General features: G+C 38.3%; 4 protein-coding genes and 1 pseudogene across 4 annotated transcripts; all 5 read left to right on the top strand.

Annotated features, from left to right (window-relative positions):
* Positions 1-75: 75 nt before the first annotated feature.
* On the top strand, positions 76-3,561 carry LOC106390859 (agamous-like MADS-box protein AGL16). Its single transcript, XM_048745171.1, has 8 exons — positions 76-508; positions 596-787; positions 1,981-2,059; positions 2,348-2,409; positions 2,689-2,788; positions 2,886-2,927; positions 3,003-3,086; positions 3,190-3,561. The coding sequence occupies exons 2-8, from the start codon at positions 606-608 to the stop codon at positions 3,361-3,363; spliced, it is 723 nt and encodes a 240-aa protein (XP_048601128.1). The 5' UTR covers positions 76-508; positions 596-605; the 3' UTR covers positions 3,364-3,561.
* Positions 3,562-5,664: 2,103 nt separating this feature from the next.
* On the top strand, positions 5,665-8,472 carry LOC111202042 (annotated as a pseudogene).
* Positions 8,473-8,864: 392 nt separating this feature from the next.
* On the top strand, positions 8,865-10,571 carry LOC106357332 (probable carbohydrate esterase At4g34215). The gene is made up of 3 exons (XM_013797042.3): positions 8,865-9,565; positions 9,646-9,845; positions 10,346-10,571. The coding sequence occupies exons 1-2, from the start codon at positions 8,957-8,959 to the stop codon at positions 9,835-9,837; spliced, it is 801 nt and encodes a 266-aa protein (XP_013652496.2). The 5' UTR covers positions 8,865-8,956; the 3' UTR covers positions 9,838-9,845; positions 10,346-10,571.
* Positions 10,572-19,530: 8,959 nt separating this feature from the next.
* LOC111207119 (D-3-phosphoglycerate dehydrogenase 1, chloroplastic) lies at positions 19,531-22,626 on the top strand. The gene is made up of 4 exons (XM_022704780.2): positions 19,531-20,438; positions 20,808-21,295; positions 21,381-21,476; positions 21,818-22,626. Exons 1-4 carry the CDS (start codon positions 19,904-19,906, stop codon positions 22,487-22,489), a joined length of 1,791 nt encoding a protein of 596 aa, XP_022560501.1. The 5' UTR covers positions 19,531-19,903; the 3' UTR covers positions 22,490-22,626.
* A 1,311-nt stretch (positions 22,627-23,937) lies between these two features.
* On the top strand, positions 23,938-25,003 carry LOC111207111 (stress enhanced protein 1, chloroplastic). The gene is made up of 4 exons (XM_022704764.2): positions 23,938-24,174; positions 24,263-24,364; positions 24,463-24,653; positions 24,788-25,003. Exons 1-4 carry the CDS (start codon positions 24,129-24,131, stop codon positions 24,890-24,892), a joined length of 444 nt encoding a protein of 147 aa, XP_022560485.1. The 5' UTR covers positions 23,938-24,128; the 3' UTR covers positions 24,893-25,003.
* Positions 25,004-25,066: the final 63 nt, after the last annotated feature.

The raw sequence follows: 25,066 nt of genomic DNA on the forward strand, positions 1-25,066 counted from the left end.
CTGGTCTGCTTTCGTATTCTCTATGTGTGTTGTATGTCTGATCTTTGGGTGCTTTTCGTCTCTGTCGGGATTCTGGGATTCCTTTTACTCTTTCTTGTTTGAGAAAATGAAATTATTTGAAAATAAATAATTCTACTTTGGATTTCTCACAATTATTGAGTTTATTTATTTATTTTATTCGTAGCGTATACATTTTTTCTTCTTTAAATAAAACAAAAAAAGGGTGCTACTTTATTAATGTTGTACGATACGGCAATATTCTAATGTCAAAAGAAACCACTTATAGAATGCCAAGTGTCAAGATATGACAAGAGATCTTATGTTTTATATAGTAAGAAGACTTTTGCCCTAAAATTCCCAAACTAACCATAAACATATGTTCTTTCCTTTTGTGGGCGCTTCTCTGCTTTCTTCTCTGTCTCTTTCTTTCCATTTATATTTTCGATCATAAAACCCAAATTGATTTTCCTAGATCTCGCGCGACCTGTTTTCTCTTATTTGGAAAAAGGTAATTGATTTCGATTTTTCTTAGTTTAATTGAAATATCTCGCCCTGGCGATGGTTTGACCATGTTTTTGAGTTTTTTGAATTAGAGGTTGTAAGAAATGGGAAGGGGTAAGATCGCGATCAAGAGGATTGATAACGCGACGAGTCGTCAGGTGACTTTCTCCAAGCGAAGGAACGGACTCTTGAAGAAAGCCAAGGAGCTTGCGATTCTCTGCGACGCTGAGGTTGGTGTCATCATCTTCTCCAGCACCGGCAGGCTCTACGAGTTCTCCAGCTCCAGGTATACCCTTTTCCATTTGCTTCCTTTGTTCTATGTTTGGTTGACTTTTTGTGGTATTGGTCCAGTGTGATTGATTAGAGAATCTAACCCATGATCCATCCGGTTTTGTTGACCACAAACCAATTCCAAATTGTTTCCATTCTATTTCTAGTTATTTTTGTTGTTATCTGGAAAACTCGTTTGATTGTGTGCACATCCCTGAAGATGACATAAGCAGCATTATTTTACCTTGATTCATATTATATGACAGTGAAACCTCAAACCTGAAAATTGGTATTATGACTTGGTTGGTTTGACTATCTATATGAATTGGCTGGAAAAAAAAAATCACAAAGCCAATACAGTTTGCTTGAGATTCATAGATTACAGGCTTTGTAACGGAATTATGAGGTTTATGGGTTTGTATGTCATGTGTGTATGCTATTGAGATGCAGGACATGACAAAAGTCAAATGGATTTAGGATTGGATATGACTAGGATGATGTAGATTTGTGGTTGATGCGTAGATAGGAAGGGACTTGTAGTGTTTCTTAAAAATACTAAATTTGGTAAAAACTGTTTTAAGAATGGAATAAAAAGTGGTTAGTGGTTAGTATGGGTCAAGAAACTCTTAACTCTGTCGCTAATCACCACATCTTTTTTTTTTATGTCTTCTTGGCTAGAAAGAATAGTCTATTGAGCTATTTACTTTTTTTTATTAGCAACTTGTTGTTGGTGGGGTTGGATGTACCTATAATGATTTTAATGTTGAATAAGTGGGGGAATCATTTCTGCTTTCGTTCTCATCCATACTCAACTTTTCCTATTTAATTCATCCCAATCGGGAAATAAAAGTATAAAACCACCCCATTTTTAATACTCTACATTCAAGTTGGTCATTGTTTATTTGTGTATAAAGAGTATATTCTTCTTCTTTTGTTGGGAAAAATTAGTCCCTTCTGATTTTCTACATTAGGAGGTCTTCCTTAGAGTAAAACTGAAGTTAAACTATAAAGTAAAAATATCGTCAGAAATAAATGTAGCTTCAAAAGAGTTCATCCATGAGATTTAGTCCATTAGATATCAGAATAAATGGTGTTTAACCATCTATGTCTCTCTAATTCATAACTTGCAAAGCTGATCACAATAGTCCATTAGATATCAGAATCAATAGTATCTGCAGATATACAACTTACCTTCTTTTTGTTTGGCAGCATGAAATCGATAATAGATAGATACAGCGAGGCCAAATGTGAAACTAGTTCGGAAATCAACCCAGCTTTAGAAATCAAGGTACTTGGTGCTTTTAGTCTATTACACAGCTTCACTATCATGTTTCAAATTTTGACACCTCTCAAGCTGATCCTGAGTTCATATTGGAAGTAGGTTTTGCTATATCACACACACACATACAAGTTATGACACCTGACAATCATATTACATTCACTATACTGCATTTTTCATTTTTTAAAGAATCCATTCTAGACTTGTTAGCACTTAGCATATCAATCTCAAAACCAAAAACAAAAGTTTATTTCCTCAGATTCAATCACCTCTGAAAATAGTTCTGATGTGTTATAGTTTTGGCAAAAGGAGGCCGCGATTCTAAAGCGACAGTTACACAACTTGCAAGAAAACCACCGGTATGTGTTTTGCATCCTCGTCAAACACTCTCGATATTAACAAACTAGAACAGGGAACGATGTACTAAAATGTCTGCAGAAAAGCAAAACTATCCTAGCATTTGCATTTTTTTTATAATGGGAACGTCGATGTAAAAACAAAATTCCAAAATGATTTACCACCTCTTAAGGACTTTACCATGATCCTGGATATCTTCTCCAAAATCACCACTGTATATAGTTACTCTGGAAAAAGTTTGCATATTCACAAGTGATGGAGGAAGAGCTTGTACTTGGCAGGCAAATGATGGGGGAAGAGCTCTCTGGACTAAGTGTGGAAGATTTACAGAAACTGGAGAATCAGCTTGAACTGAGCCTTCATGATGTACGAATGAAAAAGGTATTGATATTGTGTGACATATATGTCAGATAAATTTTTTTTCATCTAACTATTGGAAAAAAGACGTAAAAACTGTACTCTACTCTCACACTTGTAGGATCAAATGTTACTAGAAGAAATACAAGAGCTTAACCGCGAGGTGGGAATCTGATTACTCGAATATAGAAATTATTAGACATTTCCACAGTGCTAATTCTTATATTTTTGGTAGCAGGGGAATCTCTTACACCAAGAGAACTTAGACCTCCACGAGAAATTAAACCTAATGCGACAACAGAATATGGAGTTACATAAGAAGGTAATCTTTGTTTTTTAGGAGGCAAAATCGCCTTTGAAAAAAAGCTACATCATGTGTTTTCTTATGAATTGTGAGGATAATGTGATATGGCCAAGACTTGCAGGTTTCAGAGGTTGAGGGTGTGAAAAGCTCAGAGAAAATTTCTCTTCTCACAAATGGTCTAGGCATGAGAGATAACTCGAGCGAACATGTTCATCTTCAGCTCAGCCAACCGCTGCAGCATGATGAGACTCCTTCAAAAGCTATCCAACTAAGCTATTTCTCCTTCATTTCATAATATATAATTCAATTACAATTGTAGCAGCTTGCCACTGCATAAGCAAAAAAAAACATGAGCAGATTGTAATGTTTTCGATCAAAACACCAGCTTTGTATTTTTTTTGTTTTGTTTTACTTCTTTCTCCCAGCAAAGAACTATGGTTTGACGTTTAGGTATGTACTGTGCGATGGTCAAAAAACGTAGTGTTCTTTCTTAGGTTCCGAGAAATGTCAAAAATAATTTTAAGTATAATCAAACCTGTCGTTATTTCATGTGTATATCTATAAGTTGCAGTCAAATTTCTCTAAGATATTTATTTTTGTGTAACGTTTTAATTTATTTATCTTTACCACATGTAATGTAATCCAATGTTTTGGGGTGATAAAATGGGCCACAGACCTACGACATTGTGGTGTGAATATGGTAAGGAGTTCACATGGGCTTATCTGTTTCCGACAATACAAACAAAGCATTCAATGAATGTAATTTTTCAAAAGCTCTTTTGGTTTCATCTTAGTTTTTATTTTTAAGAATGGCGGAATGTCAATGTACGACAGAAAATAGTTTATTTTTCATAATCTAAAGGACTAAATCTGAAAACAAACTTAATTGAATCATATGATGAGATTTTAATCTAAAAAGTACAATAAAGTCATTGCCACTCAAGACGCAAATAGTATTTGCTTTGCACTCGGCTAAGAGAGAGCTGAAAGTAAACATTTCTATAAAATAAAAACAGAAAGGGAATATAAAATACAAAGAGAGTAACGACATCAACCCGTGATCGTCATGTCCAACGCCATCAGATTGATATGCTTGATTTTCTTATATTTTGTACTTATGCATCCAAAATATTATCTTTTGTGCTTAGAAAATAGACTAGGATTAATCCCTATCATATCGATGGGCACTGAACCTTTTATAATGCACATGTGACATTTATAATGATTACCCTACGAAATTCTCCAGCGAATTTTATATCACTCAACTAAACCGGTCATGAATATTATTATGTCCTATAAGCGAATAAAATAAAATTTAAGAACTAACATCTTATGATTTATGCATTGGGATTCAGTTTATGACTTTGTTTTTAGCTTTTGATAATTACATAACTCTGATGTGCTTAATTAGCTTTTAGTTTTCTTATATGCTTGTGTCTAAACCATGTGGTATCGTGCTGATCTACCGTGAGATCCACATACCAGATATTGTATATCTCTTTCTATTTACAATTTTCCTTGATATATTATAGACCAAACTGTTTAGCCACTTATCTCTTGGACAACACTATCGTTTTTCTGGCCTCTATTTTCTCTCGTTAGAATCTTAATTCACACGAAACCAGATAACATGGACCACTCGACCCTTTGTGTATCTATTCGTCTACGGTCTATATACAGAAAGTGATGCGGCCATTAGTCGAGACACTCGTGGCTTTCCTGTTTTCTTTCCCAAACCCTTTTTTTCTTTGATCACGTTCTTGGCTTCTCATTTACATATGTGTTTTTTAAAGGTTAATTCTATATCATATGATCAGGGCCGGCCCTGAGATTTAGGGGGTTGTAGGCTGTTTTTAAAAAAGTCCAGCTAAAAATTTTTTTTTTGGTAAATTCGGTAACCTGAAACAAAAAATTTTAGGAGTTTTTTTCTATGTAATTTTTCCAAAATTTTTGGAGACCTAATGCCAATATTTCGTTAGGCTTTGGCCAAGATCGGCCTTGTGACAAACTAATTTCTTTGTTAGAATTAGGAATATTTCTTGACTAAGGAATAATTTCAATTTTTCGATTTTTCCTGAAGACTCGGTTTGTCATGTGAACATTTTACATAACAGTCAAACTCTGCAATGTCAATTTTCATTTAAAATAATTTGTTGTTATTATGATATTTTATTTCAAAGATAAATAAATTGAAGATGAGGATAACTGACATGTCAGTTTTGTGTCCCTTGATTTGTCTTCGAATTATGTATGGTGTTCACTTCACTCGAACGAACCTCTTTGTTTAGACCTAATCAATTTTCTTTTTAACTTCTGCTGGGAGGACAAGTACTACATTAAAAAAACATAATCACCAAGATCAGATATGTACTACTACTCTTAATCACCACGGTCGGTGATTAGTCCTTTACAACTTTATCTACTGACCGCATTTTCCAAATATACTGCATGGTTTCTACTAAAGTAAAAGCTTTACACATATTGGTTTGTTTTCACATGTTGGAAACGTCATGAAGTGTTATTTTTATTTCCTCTGGTAAACCATTGATCAACAAAAAGCAAACGGTAATAATTATTCGGTCTCCCATGAATTGCTTTTTTTCTTTATATTTTCTGGTTGAATAAAATAAATACTAAATATACGAGAGCTGCTCATTTTACATTTTTACACTGATGAATGGTGATCCAGAATCATTGATTCCTACACCTTGTCCCCATGTCTAGTGAAAAAGCTTCTTTCAGCAACTCCGGTTCATTAAAATTACCTCTTTCTCCTCTCCATTATCATCTCAGAGATTGCTCCAATAACACATAGATTTGGTGACCAGAACAACTATTACTCGCAGTGGTTCAACCTCTCTCTATCTTTTCTCTCTCTTTCTCTTATGAATACACATATAGGTAATGATAAGAGAGGTTGACACCTAGAACTGAAAAAACCATGACTTTCAACCGAAGCAACCTCTTCTCATTATTCCTCCTCCACCTTCTAGTCCCCACACAAGTCCAAGCTCTCAACGCTGATGGTGTTCTTCTGCTATCTTTCAAATACTCTATCCTCAGCGACCCTCTCTCTGTTCTGCGCAACTGGAACTATGATGATAAAACACCATGCTTGTGGACAGGTGTCACATGCACAGAGCTTGGGAAGCCCAGCACACCAGACATGTTCAGAGTCACAAGCTTGGTACTTCCCAACAAACACCTTCTTGGCTCCATCGCTCCGGACTTGTTCTCCATCCCGCATCTAAGGATCTTGGATCTATCCAGCAACTTCTTCAACGGGTCACTCCCGGACTCGGCCTTCAACGCTACTGAGCTTAGTGTTATCTCCCTTGGAAACAACAATCTCTCTGGTGATTTGCCTACGAGTATCAACAGTGTGACAAACCTCCAGCTCTTGAACCTCTCAGCCAACGCATTCACCGGGAAAATACCGCTCAGCCTCTCACTTCTGAAGAATCTAACGGTAGTTTCCTTGACAAAGAACTCCTTCTCAGGTGACATTCCAGGTGGTTTCGAAGCAGTACAGGTTCTCGATCTCTCTTCAAATTTTCTGAACGGCTCTCTCCCTCCGGACTTGGGAGGGAGAAGCTTGCATTACTTGAGCTTATCACACAACAAACTCTCCGGCGAGATTCCTCCCGGGTTTGCAGCAAAGTTTCCAGCAAACGCTACAGTCGATCTCTCCTTCAACAACCTAACAGGCCCAATCCCTAGCTCCCTCTCTCTACTCAACCAAAAGGCAGAGTCTTTCTCCGGTAATCCAGAGCTGTGTGGGAAGCCGTTGAAGACCCTTTGTTCAATTCCTTCTACTCTTTCAAACCCTCCAAACATACCTGAAAACACTTCACCGGCTATAGCTGTCAAGCCAAGAAACTCAGCTCCTCCAACAAACTCTTCAACAGAACAACCAAATCAAACGGTGAAAAGCAAGCTGAAGCCAAGCACTATCGCCGGAATCATTGTTGCAGACATAGTTGGTCTAGCTATCATAGGCCTCTTCGTGCTCTACGTTTACCAAGTCAGGAAACGAAGAAGGTCCCCAGAGTCCAGCACGTTCAGCTTCTTCACAACCTGTCTGGACAAAAACGAAGCCAAGAAATCAAAACCAAGCTTCGTCGTTGAGGTCAACGTCACTGAATCACCAGACGCTAAAACGGCTTGCGGCTCCTGCATAAACGGAGGAAGGTACGACGAGACGTCGACATCAGAGAGCGACGTAGAGAACAACAACCAGCAAACCGTTCAGGCATTTGATCGAACAGATGGTGGGCGGCTGAAACAGAACGCTCAGACTAAACTAATCACAGTCGACGGAGAGACTCGTTTGGATTTAGACACGCTACTAAAGGCCTCAGCTTACGTATTGGGAACCAACGTGACAAGAATCGTGTACAAGGCGGTTCTGGAAAACGGCACGGCGTTCGCGGTGCGGCGGATAGAAACGGAGAGCTGTGCGACGACGAAAGTTAAGGACTTTGAGCGGGAGGTTCGCGCTATAGCTAAGATTCGACACCCGAATCTCGTCAGGATTCGTGGGTTCTGCTGGGGAAACGACGAGAAGCTTCTCATCTCCGACTATGTTCCCAATGGCAGCCTCCTTGGCTCCTTCACCGCAAGTAAGTTCCTCTGTTTACTCTGTTTCCTCTGTTTCATAAGGCGCACAAACTAAAATGCGCCTATAAATCAGCGCATTTTAGCACTTTAAAATACGCACATCACTATTTTTTTAACACTCGTTTTGTTCATTTACAAACAGCAAAGGCAAGCTCAAGCTCGTCTACGCCATCGTCTCAACACCCACTTTCTTTCGAGGCACGGGTCAAGATAGCTAGAGGAATGGCCCGAGGACTATCTTAGACCGCCTCATGACACCGGCACGTGAACCGACGTCGAGCTCACCGTGCTACCAGCCACCGGAATGGATTACAAGCGAGAAACCGTACCCTAAGTGGGATGTTTATTCCTTCGGCGTCATTCTCTTAGAACTTCTCACAGGCAAAACGTTTTCGGTCGATCAAGATGTAGATCAGTGGTCAGAGTTGCTTGACGGTTCTGAAGCGGAAGAGAAAGGCCGGTTCTTGAGGTTAGTCGACGGTGCAATAAGAAGCGATGTGGCTCGGCATGAGGATGATGCGATAGTGTGTTTCAGGTTAGGGATTGAATGTGTCTCTTCCTTGCCTCAGAAGCGACCGTCCATGAAGGAAGTAGTGCAAGCGTTGGAGAAAGTGAGTGTTTAGTTTGGTTTCTTGAAGTCCAAGTCGTTGGCATTATTGTAGAAAGTGGATTTTGCTTTGTGTGTTGCTTACTTAGTCTATTGTCGTATAAGTGTGTATCTCCTAACTACTCTTTTGTGTTTATGGTTAGTTAATTAACCACCTTTAATAAGCTCCGTTGTTCATTTAAACTTGCCACAGTACACCGGTTAGACTATTTGTAATGATTTATTCTATATTTTACTTCAAAATAGATTAACTTTAAAATTGATTTATCCTATAATAGTATTCAGTTTTTAAAAAAGAAAAATAAAATGATGAACAAAAAATATATTCTATTTATAGAATAAATTCATTTTTTGACTTTATCATAGAACTAAAAATAGAATACCATTTCAGCATATTTACTCAATTACTCTAAACTATATTGTAGACTTAAAAATACCATTGGAAATCTCTTATACCAAGTTTAATTTGATTCGTAATACCAATTGAACCAGAGTTACAATCTTAACCAGAAACTAACCGAACCAAGTTTCAAAAGTCCACGCCTAATCATCACCACCACCACCACCAAACTCTTTTCCCGACCAGGCAGCATATAAGGGTGAACTCTGTCTAAAAGACACTTTCTTTTCTGATAGCATCTCTACCAAAGAGTTACTAAAAATGGAAGGGCGATCTACAACCACCTCCGCTGCGGAGTCACCGGAGATCCAATACCACCCACCAAACCCACCAAACCCCCCAAACCAGATCTTCATCCTCTCCGGACAAAGCAACATGGCCGGACGCGGCGGCGTCGTCAAGGATCACCACCACAACCGTTGGGTATGGGACAAAATCGTTCCGTCGGAATGCGCGCCGGACTCGTCGATCCTCCGCCTGAGAGCAGATCTCCGGTGGGAGGAAGCGCGTGAGCCGCTCCACGCCGACATCGACACCGGCAAAGTGTGCGGCGTAGGTCCGGGGATGGCGTTCGCCAACGCGGTGAGGAAACGATCCGACTCGGATTCCGACGTGATCGGGCTGGTTCCGTGCGCCGTCGGTGGGACGGCGATAAAAGAGTGGGAGCGCGGGAGCCGTTTGTACGAAGCGATGGTTAAGAGAGCGGAGGAGAGTAGGAGACACGGTGGAGAGATCAAGGCGATGCTTTGGTACCAAGGAGAGAGTGACGTGTCGGACATCCACGACGCCGAGAGCTACGGGAGCAATATGAGCCGTTTGATTAAGAACCTTCGTCATGATCTTAACCTTCCTTCTCTTCCCATTATTCAGGTAACGCAAGAGTGTTTGTTTCCCTTTTTACAATGTGATGTTTTAAAAAAAAAAAATACAAAATGTGTTGGTTGAAGCAGGTGGCGATAGCATCGGGAGGAGGATACATAGATAAGGTGAGAGAAGCACAGTTGGGTTTGAAACTTTCTAATGTGGTTTGTGTAGATGCCAAAGGATTGCAGCTAAAGCCGGATAATCTTCACTTAACCACTGAGGCTCAAGTGCAGCTTGGTCTCTCATTAGCACAAGCTTACCTTTCCAACTTCTGCTAGACTATCAAGTAAGTTTGTAGTGTTAAGCTTCATGACTCTGTAATGGAATGGTAAAACATTAATGCTCAGAGTTAAGAACAATTATTTTGTTTTAGAGATTGATTCTGACATCAATGGGGGTATAAGATCTTTTAGAAGCCACATGTTTAGTCCTTGGTTCATGAAGAATCTGTTGTCATTGAAGTTATGAAATGATCGTGTCGTTGCACTCTATTATACAGAAGTGTATTCCAGAGAAGCTAGAAGTTAGATTAAAACTATATGGAAGCTTGATGAGTATATGGAGGTATATAAATCATTTCTGATTAGGAGGCAAACATGTTTAAGATTAGAGTTTGTATGTCCAATAACAGCGGCCTAGGAAAGTTTAGCTGATGTTAGTTTCAACGTGTTCACACAGGAACCACAAAAGATGTGAACTATGTTGAATTAGTATGATCACTGGCATGACATGAAGACAAAAATTGAATTTGTGAATCGATGTTGACTATATTTTTGTTTTTTTCAGGTTATTCCTTGTTGAGAAGTGTGATCGATGGTATTTTAAACTCTGCGAATGTTTGTCTACATTTCTCAGAATGAGATATGCAGTTTGAGCGATGGTACTGTTGTAGAGACTATGTAATCTTTCACCTTTAGAGCACACATTATTATTCCACGTTGTTACGTTGAAACAGTTTGCTGCTCTTTGTAGAATATTTTGAATAAAATGTGTTTCATTTGGACATGGACAATTTTTGTTGTTGTTTCTAATGTAGAGACTATGTAACACTTTCACTTACAGAGCACACGTTATTATTCTCCATTGTCACGTTTAAACAATCTGCTGCTCTTTGTAGAATATCTAATAACATAAAGAAAGAAGAAGGGACAAAAGCTACAGGAGCTCTTCTTCCTTCGATCTCCTTCTTCGGTGGTCCGTTTCTCTCACCGCCACCGGGGATGGACTCGTCTCTTCATACTCTAGCTGTTGACGTCTCTTTTGGTGGATTTCATGGAAGGTGTGGACGGATCTGGAGTTCGTATGGATTCAATCTCCACATCGCTTATGGTTTTCACGGTTAGGTTTCTCACTTCTCCTCTAGCTTTGGTTCAGAAGTCCGTTTGGATGGTGTCTAAATTTAGAGTTTGAGTGTATTGCGGATGCGGTTAAAGTAGTCTTGTTTTAGTATTTTGTGAAAGTTTAAGTATCAGATTTGGTTCGTATGGTGGTGTCTCAATGGTCGTTTGCCTTTCGTTTATTATTCCGTGAGTCTTTCCGGAGTGGTTCATCGGTTAAAGCTTCTTGTTGGTTGAGAGTATGTCTGGGCTTCTATCTGGGAGTAAGTGGGTGCTGAATGCATCACATCTGTGTCCGAAGGTTGTGTGGACCGAGTAGAGTTCCCTCCTGTCGGGTGATGAAGTCGTGGGGTTTTGGTTCTGTGGACGTTATCTTGGTGCACCGGGTGTAGGAGGTGGATATTGTCGCTTGGCGGGCTATGTGCAGCACCGAAAATTCCCGATCATTGGACACTACTTGGATTTAAATTTGCTTATTTAACTTGATAAATCATTTTGATACGACCAAAATATGGATCACTCTTTCGGTAAGGTTGATATGAACTCAGATCCGAGAGGATTGAGAACTGATGGATCGAGGGGTGACACTAAGGGTTGCGGAATAGCCCAAAGATACTACCAGACTTCGATCGTTGCCGGATGTGACGCACCGGTCCAACAAAAGAAGGATCGAAACTTGGAGATAACCTCACCAAGAAACTAAGAAGTGTTCTAAACAAAGAACAATGAGAGAAACTCATAAAAAAGGAAAAACAATCTGTTTTATTTCGTGGCTCTAAGGCCTTATTTATAGGATTACAAGTTGTAGAGATCCAAAGAAAAATGTGCTAAAAACAAGACATTGGAAATAGAAACAAAGACTTGACTAAATAAAGTTTTTGACTGAAACTTGGACTACCTCTTCATATAGCCACGACCAGGACTTTGAAAGGTGAAGAATATACTCCTGATATGGGCCAAGACATGTCCCTTTGAGGCCTGGTCGAAATCCGTCTTTTCCCTTAGTCAATATTTATCGGTTTCTCCATTTGGCCCAAACAAGTTCGTTTTTGAATCTATTTGAAAACCATCAAGCCCAATGCTTTCTTGAACATTTAGAACATGAATAATAACCTTTGTCATGATTGAATTGACCGTTGGTTCATCAGAAAGAAGGTTAGCCATTTCGAGCTTCTCGGGTGGTCTGAATTCGCGAGAACTGAAGATCACCTGATTTGTAAATAGCATAACTATCACATATGAACTCCGTTTGATCTGATTCTTCTTCAAGGAGCTCCGTAATTGAGTTGAGAACATTCTCCAAGTGATTTTAAGCGTAGAAGCCTCGTGGTTTGGAAGATATGAGTCAAACAATGAACATATATCTTTACTGCTTTCCATGATCAAGCCATGCATGCCTGTTTTGCCCGGTGCGCTACCCCACGGCACATCATTCCCTCCCTCTTGAAAATGATTTGACCTCAAATCCATTTCACCTCTATCAAAAGGAAATGAATAAGAGAAAACGAATTTTAAAATCATATAAAATTCAATGAAGGAAAAGTATGGACAGAAAGTTCCTTGGAGTTTTGGACTTGTTTTCCTCAAGTACTTCCAGTTCCATGTCTCTGATACATAAGAACTTTGACGTTCACCAGTGTTTTTTCTCCTTGGGAACTGATCATAATTATCCTGTACTTTCAAAACAACTAGGGAAACCACATCAAATCTGCGAGAGAAATAATCAAAGAGTTTCGCTATCCCTAGGACATCAAGAACATGATCCAAGCTCTTAGGATAATCATCAAAGAATGTGTTGTAAACCAATATGACATCAAAGCTCAAGACAACACAATTTTCAAACATTGGTTTCAAATTATGCCAAGGTTTATCAGTTTCATCACACAAGTTATCAAGCTTCAAAACAGGATCAAAAATAAAATCGGTTTCAGCTCTATGTGATTTTTGTTTCAGCAACTTCTTAACCAAAAATTCGTCCAAGGCACAAGTGGATGCAAATAAATTACCAGTGATCAGTTCATATCTATAAGGGCTCAGATTAAAGTCATTTTCTTTGAAGACAGATGAATCAAACGATTTTCTAACACAAAAATCAGACTGTTGCAAATCAAGCTCAAATGACTTTTCAAGATGATCAAAACTTTTGCTATGTTTCAAAAACTGATCAAGACTCAAAACAAATCCAAAATGGATGTCATTGCTATTTTGAAAACGTTTTTGATCAAGAATTCCGTCAAGTTCAAATTTCTCAGAAGAATGAATCATGTTATCAAAAACATAATTTGAAACACAAAATTCTTTAACTTTGTCAAAACCAAAACGATTTACAACAGGAGAACTGATCTTAACAAACATTTCAGGCAGAGAATTAAGTAAATAAAGTTTCTCACAGTGCTTTTTAGGCAAAGGCGTAGAAGTTGTGCCTGGATCAAAGCAAAGATGTTTCTCTATGATGATGGATGATGTGCTTGGTGCTTCCTCATCAAAGATTGGATCAAGCTCGTCTTCTTCATCAAAGATGGGACTAAGATCATTGTCCAAGGGTCTCCTAGTCTCAAGACGTGGTCCTTGATGTTGGTAGTTCAATGGTTCTTCCTCAAAAACCTGTGAAACTAGAACAAGACTACTCGGATGCTCCGGTTCAAAACAGGTTAGTCCATTAGTCTCTTCATTATCAATATCAAACATAAGATCAGGTTTTGGAGAAGGAAGATCACATTCATCCTCACAAGTGATCCAACTTTCCATTAGCTCTTCATCATACTTATCAAAAATTGGTAAAGAATCTGAAAAATCTTTTAGATCTTCAAGGTTGTTTTCAGATTTACCTTTGGGTTTTTCACTGATGAAAATTGATGGCTCAGCTACTGGGGCACGTGTGGGTGTGCTCTTCTTTTGGCTCTTGCTGACGTCCTTGAGGGCTTTGTCCACACCCTTCACAAAGTTATCACAAAATTGTTGGACATCAAACTGAAAATGTTTCCTTTTTGGATCATCTTCGCCTTTGGACGTTTTGAACTGCTCTTTGCACCTCCTGTTCGGCATCTTATGTAGTCTTCTTTGGGCTAGTCTTTCCTGCACAGGAAGAAAATCATCAAAAACATTCAATGAATTTTGAGATGAAGATTTAAAGTTAGCCTCTCGCTGGAATTTCTTCTTGCTGCTTCCCTTGTGAAGACCAAACATCTTTATCCTGAAAAATTACTTAACACAAAAGGGTTAACAGATAAAATAATCCTCACACTCTCAAGTGTTTGATCTCACCCACACAAGTGTTTTCTATAAGATTTTAGTGGTCACTCAAGAGTCTCCTCAAGGTTCTAAGAGAACAAATCAAGAATCCCAATGGGTAGATCCAAAGCAAACAAAGGGTTTTTCTCAAGATAGATAGATAAGAGATTTTTGATTTTTGAAATCCGTTTTAACCACCTCAAAGGCTGGATTTCTCCTCAGCTAGCAGGCTTTCTCTTCCACCACCAATCCACAAAACAAACTTTGAACTTTTTTTTTTCTTTTTTTTGAATCAAATCGTAAATCTTTTTTTTTTATAAATGGATGGTAATGAGGGGCCCGGATTCAAGAAAGGTAGAAGAAGAAGTGTTTGAAGAAGATGGAGATGTGAAAGATGAAATGAAAAGAGATACCGGAAGAGTGGCTCTGATACCACTTGATACGACCAAAATATGGATCACTCTTTCGGTAAGGTTGATATGAACTCAGATCCGAGAGGATTGAGAACTGATGGATCGAGGGGTGACACTAAGGGTTGCGGAATAGCCCAAAGATACTACCAGACTTCGATCGTTGCCGGATGTGACGCACCGGTCCAACAAAAGAAGGATCGAAACTTGGAGATAACCTCACCAAGAAACTAAGAAGTGTTCTAAACAAAGAACAATGAGAGAAACTCATAAAAAAGGAAAAACAATCTGTTTTATTTCGTGGCTCTAAGGCCTTATTTATAGGATTACAAGTTGTAGAGATCCAAAGAAAAATGTGCTAAAAACAAGACATTGGAAATAGAAACAAAGACTTGACTAAATAAAGTTTTTGACTGAAACTTGGACTACCTCTTCATATAGCCACGACCAGGACTTTGAAAGGTGAAGAATATACTCCTGATATGGGCCAAGACATGTCCCTTTGAGGCCTGGTCGAAATCCGTCTTTTCCCTTAGTCAATATTTATCGGTTTCTCCATTTGGCCCAAACAAGTTCGTTTTTGAATCTATTTGAAAACCATCAAGCCCAATGCTTTCTTGAACATTTAGAACATGAATAATAACCTTTGTCATGATTGAATTGACCGTTGGTTCATCAGAAAGAAGGTTAGCCATTTCGAGCTTCTCGGGTGGTCTGAATTCGCGAGAACTGAAGATCACCTGATTTGTAAATAGCATAACTATCACATATGAACTCCGTTTGATCTGATTCTTCTTCAAGGAGCTCCGTAATTGAGTTGAGAACATTCTCCAAGTGATTTTAAGCGTAGAAGCCTCGTGGTTTGGAAGATATGAGTCAAACAATGAACATATATCTTTACTGCTTTCCATGATCAAGCCATGCATGCCTGTTTTGCCCGGTGCGCTACCCCACGGCACATCACATTTAGTTTTAAGTTGGCATGTTTGTTTGTTGCCGTAAGTTACTCCGGAGTGGGTCTTAACTGTCGTCTTCATGTGGGCTTTTGTGTCTGGGGATTGTTCTTTCATCCGCCGGTTTATATATCAAATCATGTATGTTTCTTTGAAATAAAATGTACTTTTCTAGGAAAAAAAAAGAAAAAAGAAGGGAATTCTCTTGTTCTCGCCAGCGCAACAAACTTCGACACCTATCCAAACAGAAAAACGCAGCGCATCATTTAAGTCCGTGTCTTTGGGTATACATTGTTTTGTTGGGCCTTATTATTACAAGCACTAGACTCGATGTTTTGGGTTATTGTTTTAATTCTGTATGGGCCCTCATGCCACAAAGATTGGGCCGCGTAAGTATAGTCAGGGTTAACTTTTGCTGACAACGTTCGGTTCATCTTCCCTGAACAAAAAATCTGCAAAAAGTTACAGAATGATGCTAAATCCAAGCTTCGTCTTAAAGAACCTTTGACTATAAAAAAAGGTATGTCCTTACCCGTTAAAATCATCTATTCAATCCTCTCAATCATAATAGACTTCTCAAAAAATCCAGAGAAAATGACTGTCTGCAATCCTCCTCGGATTTGGTACATCAATTAGAGGAAGAGGAATTGGCCCAGCAATCCATCTTCTTCCACTGTCTTGAAGAACAAACGCAAAAGGTAATATTAGTGTATTTACTTTAAGATTCTCTTGGTCTTAAAGACATATCCTAAACTTATAGATTTAACTCGAGTCTGAAACAACTTTGTGTGGATGAAAGCAATGCAGGTGACAGTAGCGGAAGTGGTCGTTTAACATAGAAAGAACAAATATATGGAGTGAATTTAGGAGCTGCATTGGATGGGATTTGAAGTAATGTTTAGGGGTTAAATTGAGCTTATACAGGAGAAGAGACAGAGTATTAGAAAGCAACTTTTAGTACAATTACAACATAGTAAGTAATTTGGTTATGTGATGCCATATATTTTGTTGGTAGTACACAAACCAACGATGAAAAAAGATTCAGGCTTTTGTTTGATGTTTTTTTTATTAGTAGTACACCTTCTTAGCATGTCAGTGCCAGACGCAAACGTCTAAGTCTTAACATACCTAAACTTTTACCTTTCCTGCTGTATCTACTAGAAAATCTTCCATTCTCCCACGTTCGTTACGTCAATGTTTCACAGACTACAGAGTTTCTGTGCACCAGCAAAGTTGCATGCATTGAAACCACAAAACTGGTGATGCGCATATATAAATGTTGTCCAAGGAATGAACAAGCTCACAAATTGTAAGGGCAAATTGAAAAACAGTAAGGCCCATGTAGCTCTTACTCCGGCGTAGTAGTTTACTGGTTTGTAAAAAGGTTATTCTGAAACTAACATCATGGTCATTAAATCCAAATGCATCTTAGTTTGTACACTTCTGTAAACACACTTCTAACGGCACTTGCTTCTAAAATGGCCTTAATACATCATATAACTTTTACGGATGGTTTATAGACATGAACAACTCATAAGCCGCATGAACCGCTTATTGCTGCACAACCATTCTTACGTAAAAAAGGTGGTTTAATCTGAAAAAATCAGCCATATTTGGCTCGGAATTCATATGTGGGAACTAAAATGAAAACATGGTGTAAACATATTAAAATGTTTTTCTTGGTTGTCTATATTGTTTTTTTTAATAGAAAAAACTCAGTTACAGATTCTGCATTAGTGCACTAATGTCATGTGATATTACAACTATAATATAAATAAAAACCACAACACAAAATTTGTAATACTTTAGCAATAACTTTGATCAACCACTAATACGATTATGATCATTGTTCTGAATATATATATATATGTGTGTGTGTAAAAAACCATATGGTGCAATTACATCAAATCAAATGTAGGACGAAATGGAACAAAAAACACACACATGAAATTTATGAATTCAAGGGTTCTAAAATTAAAATACAATTTAACTGGTTGTACATTTTGCCAATATTTTACATAAAAACTTATATAAGAAAGATAAAAGAATAATTAGATTATGGGTCCGATTAGTTGGATTCTAAATACATAATTTTTGTTGTAAGAATTTAGTACGTAGTTTTTATTGATGTAGTTGTAAGTTTTTTGATAGAAAAATATTACAACTTTTAAACCGCTGGTTTAAAAAAATCAAACATAAAAAAATAGCTTTGTAAATTTAAGGGAGAGTGATCCATTAAGTTACTTAGAGACTAATCGGAAAGAAAAGTTATAAAAGTTTTAAGTGAAATGAAACATTCTAATTCATACAGTCCAACCAATCAAACACCATAACTAAAATTTAATTAACTTTTGTTCATTTGTTCATTACTTTTATCTATAATTTCCAACAAATACTTGGATGCTAATTTTTTCAGAAACATTATTAAGACAGAAAACAATGAATAACTTAAAATAATTTTATAATTGTCTACCTACTTATATTTTTATAGTAGATAATAATACATATATTAAAATAAACATACATATATATATAATCAAAACTAAAAGTAAACAAAAACTCCGTGCGTAGCTCCGACCAACCCTAGTTTTGAATAAAATGTGTTTCATATGGACAATTTTTTTGTTGTTTCTATTGTATCCTGATTTCGAACTAGACATTAACCAAAGTCAGGTTTTACCGCTATGGAATAGTCTACTCTAGCTTGTTCGCTTCATCATTTTAAGCCCAAGTGATAGACCACGTTAAGTGGTTCATACTCAATATATATTTTGAGATTTTGAAAACATAGAATAAGCTTAAGGAATGTATTTTTCCTCCGAAATTGGAAAAATTAATAACTATTCGTTTGTTTCTGTCGTGATCCCTAATATTTCTTCTTTTATTTTCAAACAAAGCTAAACTTAAAATATGATTTTGGACTATATTTTATTGTACATATGAAAATTCAACTGTGTATAAAGCATTATGTTTTAAGGGATTTTGGACAGGTCGACCTACCAAAAAATGCACCTCTAAGCAAGCAGTTGCGAACACACAAACGCAAATCTTTCACGTGCCATAAATTAAACTTACGTCATAGCCACCACAGTATATCCTTCCAAATATTCCCAAACCAACTACTGTAAAATTTGACCACCAACGCCAACGCAATAATGAAGTTATGTACCTCTACTATATAATACTACTATATTATATATGTATTTGTATGCTAAGCTGACACAAACAAGCAACTTGCCATGAACATTAAACTGGAATACTCCACTTGCTAAAAAAAAGTGTATACTCCACACAACTCAAATTCAATTCAAATTTGAAGTCTTGAACTATTTTTCACTTACCGAAATTGCAATTCTCTCTTGTGTCTACCTCGTTTATTAACGGGACCTAAACAAGGACATTTGCTTTGAAAACCATTAATCTATTATTAAGTTATAGTGTTTAGCATGTCCAATAGTTGTTGTAACATTTTCTTATAGGTACACCAAAGTTCCATGCATTGCTTTTTCTTGGGGTCAATGATGAAAATCATTCTATGTTATTAAAAGCAATGATTAAACAAGGAAACAAACTGCAGGCATGCCAAGACATTCATCAAATAACTAGCTATTTCAGAAATAACCTCATTTGAATCAGCTCCTAATAAGCAAGCAATTTTGTTTTATTTTTTTCTTTCGCTTAAGTGTCAACATACTAAAAAGATACTACTAGATTCAAAACTGACGCAATGATCTGCCAGACCCCACCACGTTAAGGCTTCAAGATCAATTTTTGCAGTGCCAAAATCTTATAACCTGTAAAATATTTCTCTAGGATAGATTCGATGGTGTGATACATTTTAGATTTGTGTAGTATAAATAAATAAAGTTGACTTTTCCTCAAAGTTACCAATAGTTTTGTCTTGCTACTTTTCCTTTAATAGAGTTGGGCCAATTCCATGCGCCGAAACATTTGGAAACTAAAGTAAATCCACGCGCGAGACCACCAGCGTAAATCTATTTAAGTGATTCGCTATTCATAATTTTAGTAGTTTAACTAAGATTATGATATCTAAAGGTTCTCTATAGTTCACATAGTTACCTTTTTACGGAGTCATTTATCACACTATTCCCTATAAAATTCAGGTAAAAGCTTTCTCAAATCTGTGTTGCACAAAAAAAAAAAAAAAAAAAAAGCTTTCTCAAATCTGTCTCGTTCCGACAAAAGCTGTTGTACTTGAAGCTTACGCGCAATCGCTTACATATTCCGAGAAGGCGCGTGAGATTCCCTCGCCGTCTCCTCCAACAAGAAAATCTCACACTCACACACCAAACCCCTAACTCCGACTATAAAAACCTTTCAGATCTCTCTCTCCCTCGAGCCACTAACAACACTTTCTCTCTACTTCACTAATCTCCATCAAAGGCGGTAGCAATGTCAGCCACCGCATCTTCCGCGATCTCCGTCGCTACCAAGCCCCTCAAGAGCTTGTCCCTCTCCTCCAGATCGCCTCTCCCATCCGCCGCTTCCGTCGCTTTCCCCACTCCTCGCCGCCGTCTCGTTCTCGTGGCGTGCACAGCCGGAGACGGATCCAAGCCCACGATCCTCGTCGCCGAGAAGCTCGGTGAGGCTGGTGTGAAGCTCTTGGAGGATTTCGCGAATGTGGACTGCTCTTACAACCTGACTCCCGAGGAGCTCAACACCAAGATCTCTCTCTGCGATGCGTTGATCGTTAGGAGTGGGACTAAAGTTGGACGTGAGGTGTTCGAATCGTCTCGTGGGAGGCTCAAGGTTGTTGGACGCGCTGGTGTTGGGATCGACAACGTGGATCTGAGCGCCGCCACGGAGTTTGGATGTCTTGTCGTTAACGCGCCGACGGCTAACACGATCGCTGCCGCTGAGCATGGGATCGCGCTTTTGGCCGGCATGGCCAGGAACGTCGCACAGGCTGATGCGTCTGTTAAGGCTGGTCAGTTTCATACTTATGCAAATATTCATTATTGTTATTGTTAATGTTCAAGAAATTGATTGGCATTAATTACGACTTTTATAGAGGATTAGTGATTAAGCGAATGTCTATATCCATTTTTCCATTTTTGAACACCGGACCAATCCTTTAAAAAATTATTCAAGAAAAATTGTTTGTTTAAGTCCTATTTGTGGTCTAGACCGATTTTTATAACACTAGGTTTTGTTCTTTTGATACTGTTTACGATGCCTTGGATTACAAGTCTAGTTGTATTATGCTAAATCTAGTTGATGGAAGTAGGGCAAGCATTTTGAGTTTTGAGGATAATTTGTCTGAAAGATCTTTCTTTTGAATCTCTCTGTAACGCAGGTGAGTGGAAGAGGAACAAGTACGTAGGTGTTTCACTTGTCGGAAAGACACTTGCAGTGATGGGATTCGGGAAAGTTGGGACTGAAGTTGCTCGTCGTGCCAAAGGTCTTGGCATGCGTGTCATTGCTCATGATCCCTACGCCCCAGCAGACCGTGCACACGCCATTGGTGTTGATCTAGTGAGCTTCGATGAAGCCTTGGCAACCGCGGATTTCATTTCTCTGCACATGCCTCTTACGCCAGCAACATCGAAGATACTCAACGACGAAACGTTTGCCAAGATGAAGAAAGGAGTTCGTATTGTTAATGTTGCACGTGGAGGTGTTATAGACGAAGACGCGTTAGTGAGGGCTCTGGATGCGGGTATTGTTGCTCAGGCTGCACTTGATGTGTTTACTAAAGAGCCACCGGCTAAAGATAGTCCTTTAGTGCAGCATGAGAGGGTTACTGTGACACCTCATCTTGGAGCTAGCACAATGGAAGCTCAGGTTTGCAATTTTTTTGTTATGATGTTTAATAATGTTTTTTTGCTGTTTGGATTATGTTATTTAGTTGGTGGTTTGGATTTGACAGGAAGGAGTTGCTATTGAAATTGCCGAAGCCGTTGTTGGAGCTTTGAATGGTGAGCTTGCTGCTACTGCAGTCAATGCACCTATGGTTTCTGCTGAGGTGAGCACACAAGTTCATAGAATATATACCCTCGGTTTCATTAAGATGACTAATATGATTAGTTGTAAGCTTAATATTTTTTTTTTTGCATTTTAATGAATTTTTATTGATTTAGAATTATGATAAATAGATAATCACAAAAATTAATTTTTTTAATTAATTCTCATTGATTTAGAATTATGAGAAATAAATAATCACAAAAAAATATGCATTTCTAGCTGAAATACTAAAAATTCAAAATGTTTTATTAACATGTGTGAAAAGTTTAAAACATGCATAGTGTTTTTAAACTAAGTTATTTGTTAGTTGCTCAAGCTTACAAGACATGTTTCTATCCTCAGGTTCTGACCGAGCTGAAACCATATGTGATACTAGCCGAGAAGCTAGGGAGACTAGCGGTGCAGCTAGTTGCTGGAGGAAGCGGCGTGAAGAACGTGAAGGTCTCGTACACGTCAGCACGAGCCACAGATGATCTAGACACAAGACTTCTACGAGCCATGATCACCAAGGGAATCATCGAGCCAATCTCTGACGTGTATGTCAACTTGGTCAACGCAGATTTCACAGCCAAGCAGAGAGGTCTGAGAATCTCAGAGGAACGTGTGCTCTTGGACGGGTCACCAGAGAACCCGTTGGAGACGATAACCGTCCAGCTAGGCAACGTGGAGTCAAAATTCGCGAGCTCGTTGTCCGAGTCAGGAGAGGTGAAAGTGGAAGGAAGGGTTAAAGACGGAGTCCCGCATTTGACGAAGGTTGGATCGTTTGAGGTTGATGTGACTCTTGAAGGTAGTATTATACTGTGCAGGCAGGTGGATCAACCGGGTATGATAGGGACGGTGGGGAGTATACTTGGAGAGTCTAACGTCAATGTGAACTTTATGAGCGTTGGAAGAATAGCACCGAGGAAGCAAGCGATCATGGCGATTGGTGTAGATGATCAGCCAAGCAAGGAGACGCTTAAGAAGATTGGGGAGATCCCTGCGGTGGAGGAGTTTGTTTTCCTCAAGGTCTAGTTTGCTGTGTGGTGTTGTTGATGATTGAATCTTGAATGTGAGGAGTTTTTATGAAGGGTTTTGAGTTTGTTTGGTTAAGGCAATAATGTTATCTTATGGCTTCATAACAAAGTTTTGATAATAATGTTATCTGTGGATCTTGAAGTTGCTTGAATCACACAAACAAAATACAAGATAAATCAATAGAAAGCAATGAATCTCTCACTGAATTCTAATGACAGATTTTATGCAAAGACAAACTTTGATAAAACAAAATAAACTGAACATATTTCTTGTTTGATTGAAAGGTGAATATTACAGCACGCCTAAGGGAGGTTATATATGCTCATAAACATTAATCTAAGTCTAGGAAAATGGAAAGAAAATCAAACATAAAGAAAATTAGCTGTTGGAGGGTTTTGAGGTTCCAATAGCTTGATTCAAGGGCTGGAATGGTGGCTTTGTATCTGGACGGTTTTCGACTGTAGGAAAGCTTCTTAGGAACATTCTGATTGCAGAAATAATGGTCGAAATCATTCCAAACCTGGTGAGAAAAGAGCTGTTGGGAATTAATGGCTTTTGACTCCAAAAAATGACAATTCTGGTCTTGGTTGATCCTGAGTATTCTGGTGGGTGCTGGTGCAGCTTTAGACTTCCTGATGAGTTATTAATATCTCCAAAACGTTGTAGCTTTGATAGGTTGGTCGTGGTGCTCTATTCCTCCAAATGTGAAAGCATCCAAAATGGTAAGTATTGTCTCCTTTGATTCCATGTAATCCGGTGCTTTCTGGTGCATGTTAAGAACGTGCCTGACTCTTCTGGACGCGGAGATTGCATAGATAAATTTTCTGGTCGTCAATGTTTGGTTTGCAACTGATTAAACCACTGATCTTCCAAATAAGGCAAGTCGGGCCACCTTTAACTTGAAAATGGCATATCTTCTAAACCATTTATCCTTTTGATATGTAACCAATTCGCCGCGTGCTCTTGTTGAGTGTAGAATCCAACAAAACCGGTTTCATGAATAAATTCCTCCTGGTTTGTAAGATATAGCGTTTTGATTACACATATGTCATGATCGGCTTCTTTATCTCTTCTCAACTTCATGTTTTCCATTGGTTTTCTTCTGATTTCTTTCTCCTGTTCTGATGATGACTTGATGTCCTCATCAAGTAGTCTCTTTTATGTTTCAACTTAATTGTCATTGTTCCGAGTGCTTCTTTCTTCAGTTTATAGAAAAATATACAAAAGATGGTTTGCATCCTCAGATCTAATCAGTGAGTTGAGCATGTCATTAGAGCATTTTTTACTACACTCTATTTTGAAGTAAAATATGGAATGCTCGAGATGTTTCGAATTAAACTGAATTAAACTGGATTATAAAACAATAAAACATCATTAATTCAACCAACCAAAAGAAAATTAATAATGGTTCGCTTTGGTTTAGTTAAGATAGTCCGGTTGAGAGAAAATGTTTAAACGGTGTCGTTTTGAATAAGATATGAAGTTAATGAGTGGAGTGTAAACACGTGGCGCCAGCTCGAACAGATATTTCTGCGACTATTGATAAGGAGGACGAAGCAGGAAGAAGAAGAAGAAGAAGAAGAAGAAGAAGAAGAAGAAGGGTGGCGCGAATTGGAAAAATTAACAGCGAAAGAACATGGCCCTATCTCAAGTATCTGCGTCTCTCGCCTTCTCTCTTTCCAGTACTCTTTCTCTCTTCAATATGCCTCTTCCTCTAATACTAGCCTCTGTATAATGTCTTTGACTAGTTTTGGATTTTATCTTTGCCAGATCCTGGCGCCATCAAGCTAGGCAGAATCACAAACACATGTAGGGTTCATGTACCGCAGCTTGCTGGAAGCCGATCCACTTTCGCTTCTGGTTCTCCTTTGTGTACGTCTTCCTTAATTGACTTAGTAGCTAGTTTCTTGCTTGGTATGTGAATCCGAAATTAAAAAATGGAGTTTTTGGTGTATCTGTCTCTGTTTCAGTGCCATTGAACTTGAGGATGCCTCGTGGAGGAGGAAGAAGTGGAAACAGAGGAGGAGCATCAGTTTCCGTGAGAAGCGAGCAAAGTACAGAAGGAGGCAGCGGTTTGGACATATGGCTTGGTCGTGGCGCTATGGTTGGTTTTGCTGTCGCCATTTCTGTTGAGATCGCCACTGGCAAAGGACTTCTTGAGGTAACTCTACATCAAAACTCCTTTCTTCTGAATTTAAAAAAAAAATGAAACTTTTATTTGTTAATCAAAGAGCGAATGTAATAATGCCTCGAGTTTTGTTCTGATATGTCTTATTGTTTGTTTGTTTTGTTCAGAATTTTGGGGTAGCGAGTCCATTGCCTACGGTTGCTTTGGCTGTTACAGCATTGGTTGGTGTTCTTACTGCGGTTTTCATCTTCCAATCTTCTTCTAAAAACTGATAGAAGCCTCTGCCCCATTTGTTTATTGTCATTTTCTTGTATCATATACATCCTTCTTTCATATCACTTAAATTCTACGTTCATCAGAATGCAAATCCCTGTTTAGTTTTTCTTTTTGCTCTCAGTGTTTCTGAATTATATGATTGTGTTCAAAGTAAATCAAAGTAACCATTA

Source organism: Brassica napus, chromosome C1 (genome assembly GCF_020379485.1).
Source record: "Brassica napus cultivar Da-Ae chromosome C1, Da-Ae, whole genome shotgun sequence".
Taxonomy (NCBI): domain Eukaryota; kingdom Viridiplantae; phylum Streptophyta; class Magnoliopsida; order Brassicales; family Brassicaceae; genus Brassica; species Brassica napus.

What these genes read in the sequence shown, in the direction of transcription:
- LOC111207111 (XM_022704764.2), top strand. Translation starts at nt 24,129, where the DNA reads ATGGCCCTATCTCAAGTATCTGCGTCTCTCGCCTTCTCTCTTTCCA. An exon ending in TCTCGCCTTCTCTCTTTCCA is followed by an intron (nt 24,175 to 24,262) that starts GTACTCTTTCTC and finishes TATCTTTGCCAG; the next exon opens with ATCCTGGCGCCATCAAGCTA. An exon ending in CTGGCAAAGGACTTCTTGAG is followed by an intron (nt 24,654 to 24,787) that starts GTAACTCTACAT and finishes TGTTTTGTTCAG; the next exon opens with AATTTTGGGGTAGCGAGTCC.
- LOC106390859 (XM_048745171.1), top strand. Translation starts at nt 606, where the DNA reads ATGGGAAGGGGTAAGATCGCGATCAAGAGGATTGATAACGCGACGAGT. An exon ending in AACTTGCAAGAAAACCACCG is followed by an intron (nt 2,410 to 2,688) that starts GTATGTGTTTTG and finishes TGTACTTGGCAG; the next exon opens with GCAAATGATGGGGGAAGAGC. An exon ending in ATGATGTACGAATGAAAAAG is followed by an intron (nt 2,789 to 2,885) that starts GTATTGATATTG and finishes TCACACTTGTAG; the next exon opens with GATCAAATGTTACTAGAAGA.
- LOC106357332 (XM_013797042.3), top strand. Translation starts at nt 8,957, where the DNA reads ATGGAAGGGCGATCTACAACCACCTCCGCTGCGGAGTCACCGGAGATC. An exon ending in CTTCTCTTCCCATTATTCAG is followed by an intron (nt 9,566 to 9,645) that starts GTAACGCAAGAG and finishes TGGTTGAAGCAG; the next exon opens with GTGGCGATAGCATCGGGAGG.
- LOC111207119 (XM_022704780.2), top strand. Translation starts at nt 19,904, where the DNA reads ATGTCAGCCACCGCATCTTCCGCGATCTCCGTCGCTACCAAGCCCCTC. An exon ending in TGATGCGTCTGTTAAGGCTG is followed by an intron (nt 20,439 to 20,807) that starts GTCAGTTTCATA and finishes TCTGTAACGCAG; the next exon opens with GTGAGTGGAAGAGGAACAAG. An exon ending in CACCTATGGTTTCTGCTGAG is followed by an intron (nt 21,477 to 21,817) that starts GTGAGCACACAA and finishes TTCTATCCTCAG; the next exon opens with GTTCTGACCGAGCTGAAACC.